Source organism: Lissotriton helveticus (assembly GCF_964261635.1).
Source record: "Lissotriton helveticus chromosome 1_1 unlocalized genomic scaffold, aLisHel1.1 SUPER_1_unloc_51, whole genome shotgun sequence".
In the NCBI taxonomy this organism is placed as follows: Eukaryota; Metazoa; Chordata; class Amphibia; order Caudata; family Salamandridae; genus Lissotriton; species Lissotriton helveticus.
The window spans coordinates 208,983-215,068 of record NW_027611694.1 but is presented as its reverse complement, the minus strand read 5'-3'; the positions used below and the strand labels follow the sequence as shown (position 1 = coordinate 215,068).

At 49.0% G+C, this 6,086-nt stretch overlaps 1 protein-coding gene across 1 annotated transcript in view; it reads right to left on the bottom strand.

Annotated features, from left to right (window-relative positions):
- Positions 1-1,893: 1,893 nt before the first annotated feature.
- LOC144806177 (uncharacterized) overlaps positions 1,894-6,086 on the bottom strand; it is a 161,336-nt gene continuing 157,143 nt past the window's right edge. Inside the window, exon 3 of the mRNA XM_078672599.1 lies at positions 1,894-1,902. Within this exon, the coding sequence (XP_078528725.1) occupies positions 1,894-1,902 (9 nt within the window). The remainder of the gene's footprint in view (positions 1,903-6,086) is intronic.

Sequence of the window (6,086 nt, the reverse complement as noted above, 5' to 3'; positions counted from 1 at the left end):
CGTCATGAACTGGTAAGCCACTAGGCACTTTTGGCATAGTGCTTCTAGAGGAAACATTACAGACATGATCTCCCCAACACCAATTAAACCAATGGAAACGCAGGTATTTATCAAGACAATTACAATAATGCAACACTAGTAACAAATGATCCAAGGGACATGCAATAACGACCTTGAGATACCTAAACAAGTATAATTAGAGGTCAAAGATCAAAAAGCATAACCTCCTCCAACACAGTAACTAAGGAGGATGTAGGTACTCATAATTACAATTACAATAATGCCTCACTTGTAACACATGATCTAACAGTAATGGATTAATGACCATGAAACACTTAGAAAAGTGTAAATAGAGGTCAAAGGTCAAACCACATGACCCCTCCCACCAATTTAATGAACACAAATGTAAGTACAATTCAAACACTGCAACACTTGTAAACAATGGTCTCACTATAATGGAATAAACACCTTTTTTTTTTTTTTTTTTTAAACCTTTATTTGGTCAACCATATCATATGCTTGTTACAAATACATAAGGGAAGGACAAATTATACATAATACATGTTGTACAAGCAGAACCAGAAAATATGTACCCATTTTTGTTTTTTTTGTCCAACCCGCCCCCCCCCCACCCAACCCCCCTCCCTTTTCCCAGGACCATGGGAGGCTAAACTTGGAACATATTACAAAACAGAAAAGCACAGCAAAAAAGAAAGGTAAGCAGATATTTGCAGGGAAGACTGCCCTTCAACTGCAGCTACATTCCCCGATTAACACATCTAAGTCTTTTGTCAGACCACTAATTAATCTGTATCCCCCCCGATTTCCGCCAGATCCGCATTGTTTCAGACACATATGGTCATACTCTTTAATTGAGGTTTAAAATATAGGTTTGTTAATCCAAATACTGATTGGAGACCAAATATCCCTCCCTCTTTTCCTTGCTCTCAAGCCTCTGCATTTTTATATCTCTTTCTCCCAACGATATGTAGCTAATAGTTTCTCCAGCCAATAGTGCACTGAGGGAGGATCTTTGTCTAACCATCCAGTTGCTATGGAAAGCCTAAATATAGCCATCATAATAAAGAGTAAAGTCTTCCTGGGCGCCGCCAGAGCCTGGTTACTCACCCCTAATAATATAACTTGTGGAGACAGCATTATATCATGGTCCAGAATTTGTTTGACGTAGAACGCCATTTTGCCAATCAGTTCAGTAAGACGAGGGCAAGTGGCAAACAAGTGGACACTATCGGCGGCAAGCTCTCCGCATCGTGGGCAGTAAATACCTGTAGAGCCTCCCCACTTAAAAATCCGAGAGGGAGTAATATATAAGTTTAGCCATGTTTTGAAGCATTGAACTTGTATGTTGGCGGAAATGGCTGCTGTTGAACTTAGTAGCAGGGAGTCCTCACACACCCCTGTTTCCGCCTGAACTTTATCCTGCCATCGGTCCATATGTTTAGCGAGGTCATCCTCCATGGTATCACAGAGCAGTGTATAGCACTTAGAGATGGATATTCCTTGGGTCCCCAAAGCCGCCTCCATAAGGGGGGTGTTAAAGCCTTGAATCTTCTTTTTTTTTTTATCCCTAATTTGTAAAAATTTAAAGAAGTGATTGTTTCCCACTCCAAATTTCCCCTTTATGACATCAAATGATAGAACTGTGTTATCCCGTATTAAGTCCCCAATATATCTAATTCCTTTCTCCCTCCCGAGTTCCATATAGCCATCGTTAAAAATTTCCGGTAAAAGTGGATTGTTTGACAAGGGTGTATATCTATGAATCCTATTCAGCTTGAGTTTTTTCCTAATCGCGGTCCAGATTTTGAAAGCGCCCAGTAAGACCTTGAATTTTACTCTTTTAAAATAGGCACAAAAAAAGGAATAAACACTTTAAAACACCTACAATGAGGGCAAATAGAGGTCAAAGGTCAAATATTAAGTTCTCTACAATAATTTGAACAAGGAAAAAAATAGTACTTTGCACGTCGAGTCCAATAATGTCACACTTGTTGAAATTGATCCATGGGTAACAGAATAAAAAAAGGTTACAAAAAATGTGTATTTAGGGGTCAAAGGTCACATTTTTTTCACCTCTTATAAAATTTGACTAGTTGACCTGTGAGATCACATAATGACCTTTCCAAAGATACCTCACTTTGCAAAAACAATTTCAATGTTACAAAGACATATCCTTTGCACACTTCCAGGAGCTATCATGAATTAATTGTGGGTTTCTAAATAATTGTGAGTTTCTAACGCGCTAGAATCGACTCCCGAAGGAGTATCTCTGCGCTATTGACCGCTGGGGAACCAGTGAGCCACACCACTCCATTTAGGGTCAAAGGTCAAGGACTGTGACCTTCAGGGTTTATACGCATGAAATCATATGGCAACTATTAACAGAATATGCATCACTACTGTGCATAAAAGTCAGAAAATAAATTTTGAGGTGTTGAACATATGTAAATGTGGGATACTTGTAAAGCGCACTGTTGCTCTACCCGAGTGTCCTTGCGCTGTAGACCGCTGGGGAACCCGTCCTGGTTTTCCCTGTGAGATGGTCCCTTGCTGGGTATCTCCAGGGTGAAACCAGGCATCCCCGGCGTCTGTGGGGGGCCGTTGTAGAGATGAGGCAAGCTTAATGCCCAGAGTTACCGAGTGTGTTCCCTGGTTAGAGTAGGCGCTGAGGCGAGAATTATCGAGTCCGTTGAACCTGGTCCAAGCCCCTGCCGCGTCGGGAATTGAACCCTGGTCCGGGGCCGTTCTCTGCTTACAGGTCTGCAGCCTCTAACCAGTGAGCCACACCTCTCCACTAATATGTCCAAAAATAAGACTGAGATCATTATATGACAAACATTAACAGACGAAACAACATGTTGGCGATTTTAAAGCATGTAAAGTGCTTTCAAAAGCAGGAATAATGTGCATTTTCATATATTTACTAACAGTAGTCTCTGAAACATCCATAAATGACCCAAGCCCTCAGACTTGCGTGTGCGGCAATGGTCACAGCGCCTCAGACTGGATAATACATGAATGACCCAAGCCCTCAGACTTGTGTGTGCGGCAAGGGTCACAGCGCCTCAGACTGGATAATACATGAATGACCCAGCTCTCAGACTTCCGTGTGTGGCAAGGGCCACAGCGCCTCAGACTGGAGAATACATGAATGACCCAAGCCCTCAGACTTGCATGTGCGGCAAGGGTCCCAGCGCCTCAGACTGGAGAATACATGAATGACCCAAGCCCTCAGACTTGCATGTGCGGTAAGGGTCCCAGCGCCTCAGACTGGAGAATACATGAATGACCCAGCCCTCAGACTTGCGTGTGCGGCAAGGGTCACAGTGCCTCAGACTTTAGAATACATGAATGACCCAAGCCCTCAGACGTGCGTGTGCGGCAAGGGTCACAGCGCCTCAGACTGGAGAATACATGAATGACCCAAGCCCTCAGACTAGCGTGTGCAGCAAGGGTCACAGCGCCTCAGACTGGAGAATGCATGAATGACCCAGCCCTCAGGCTTGCGTGTGCGGCAAGGTTCACAGCGCCTCAGACGGGAGAATACATTAATGACCCAGCCCTCAGACTTGTGTGTGCGGCAAGGGTCACAGCGCCTCAGACGGGAGAATACATGAATGACCCAAGCCCTCAGACTTGCATGTGCGTCAAGGGTCACAGCGCCTCAGACTGGAGAATACATGAATGACCCAAGCCCTCAGACTTGCATGTGTGGCAAGGGTCACAGCGACTCAGACTGGAGAATACATGAATGACCCAAGCCCTCAGACTTGCGTGTGCGGCAAGGGTCACAGCGCCTCAGACTGGAGAATACATGAATGACCCAAGCTCTCAGACTTGCGTGTGCGGCAAGGGCCCCAGCGCCTCAGACTGGAGAACCCTTGAATGACACAAGCACTCAGACTTGGGTGTGCGGCAAGGGCCCCAGCGCCTCAGACTGGAGAACACATGAATGACCCAGCCCTCAGACTTGCGTGTGCGGCAAGGGTCCCATTGCCTCAGACTGGAGAATACATGAATGACCCAGCCCTCAGACTTGCGTGTGCGGCAAGGGTCCCAGTGCCTCAGACTGGAGAATACATGAATGACCCAGCCCTCAGACTTGCGTGTGCGGCAAGGTTCACAGTGCCTCAGACGGGAGAATACATGAACGACCCAGCCCTCAGACTTGCGGGTGCGGCAAGGGTCCCAGCGCCTCAGACTGGAGAATACATGAATGACCCGAGCCCTCAGACCTGCGTGTGCGGCAAGGGTCACAGCGCCTCAAACTGGAGAACACATGAATGACCCAAGCCCTCAGACTTGCGTGTGTGGCAAGGGTCCCAGTGCCTCAGACTGGAGAATACATGAATGACCCAGACCTCAGACTTGCGTGTGCGGAAAGGGTCCCAGCGCCTCAGACTGGAGAATACATGAATGAACCAGCCCTCAGACTTGCGTGTGCGGCAAGGGTCCCAGCGCCTTAGACTGGAGAATACATGAATGACCCAGCCCTCAGACCTCATGTGCGGCAAGGGTCCCAGCGCCTCAGACTGGAGAATACATGAATGACCCAGCCCTCAGACCTCGTGTGCGGCAAGGGTCCAGCGCCTAAGACTGGAGAATACATGAATGACCCAGCTCTCAGACTTGCGTGTGCGGCAAGGGTCCCAGCGCCTCAGACTGGAGAATACATGAATGACCCAGCCCTCAGACTTGCGTGTGCGGCAAGGGTCACAGCGCCTCAGACGGGAGAATACATGAATGACCCAGCCCTCAGACTTGCGTGTGCGGCAAGGGTCACAGCCCCTCAGACTGGATAATACATGAATGACCCAGCCCTCAGACTTGCGTGTGCGGCAAGGGTCACAGTGCCTCAGACTTTAGAATACATGAATGACCCAAGCCCTCAGACGTGCGTGTGTGGCAAGGGTCACAGCGCCTCAGACTGGAGAATACATTAATGACCCAAGCCCTCAGACTAGCGTGTGCAGCAAGGGTCACAGCGCCTCAGACTGGAGAATGCATGAATGACCCAGCCCTCAGGCTTGCGTGTGCGGCAAGGTTCACAGCGCCTCAGACGGGAGAATACATTAATGACCCAGCCCTCAGACTTGTGTGTGCGGCAAGGGTCACAGCGCCTCAGACGGGAGAATACATGAATGACCCAAGCCCTCAGACTTGCATGTGCGTCAAGGGTCACAGCGCCTCAGACTGGAGAATACATGAATGACCCAAGCCCTCAGACTTGCATGTGTGGCAAGGGTCACAGCGACTCAGACTGGAGAATACATGAATGACCCAAGCCCTCAGACTTGCGTGTGCGGCAAGGGTCACAGCGCCTCAGACTGGAGAATACATGAATGACCCAAGCTCTCAGACTTGCGTGTGCGGCAAGGGCCCCAGCGCCTCAGACTGGAGAACCCTTGAATGACACAAGCACTCAGACTTGGGTGTGCGGCAAGGGCCCCAGCGCCTCAGACTGGAGAACACATGAATGACCCAGCCCTCAGACTTGCGTGTGCTGCAAGGGTCCCATTGCCTCAGACTGGAGAATACATGAATGACCCAGCCCTCAGACTTGCGTGTGCGGCAAGGGTCCCAGTGCCTCAGACTGGAGAATACATGAATGACCCAGCCCTCAGACTTGCGTGTGCGGCAAGGTTCACAGTGCCTCAGACGGGAGAATACATGAACGACCCAGCCCTCAGACTTGCGGGTGCGGCAAGGGTCCCAGCGCCTCAGACTGGAGAATACATGAATGACCCGAGCCCTCAGACCTGCGTGTGCGGCAAGGGTCACAGCGCCTCAAACTGGAGAACACATGAATGACCCAAGCCCTCAGACTTGCGTGTGTGGCAAGGGTCCCAGTGCCTCAGACTGGAGAATACATGAATGACCCAGACCTCAGACTTGCGTGTGCGGAAAGGGTCCCAGCGCCTCAGACTGGAGAATACATGAATGAACCAGCCCTCAGACTTGCGTGTGCGGCAAGGGTCCCAGCGCCTTAGACTGGAGAATACATGAATGACCCAGCCCTCAGACCTCGTGTGCGGCAAGGGTCCCAGCGCCTCAGACTGGAGAAT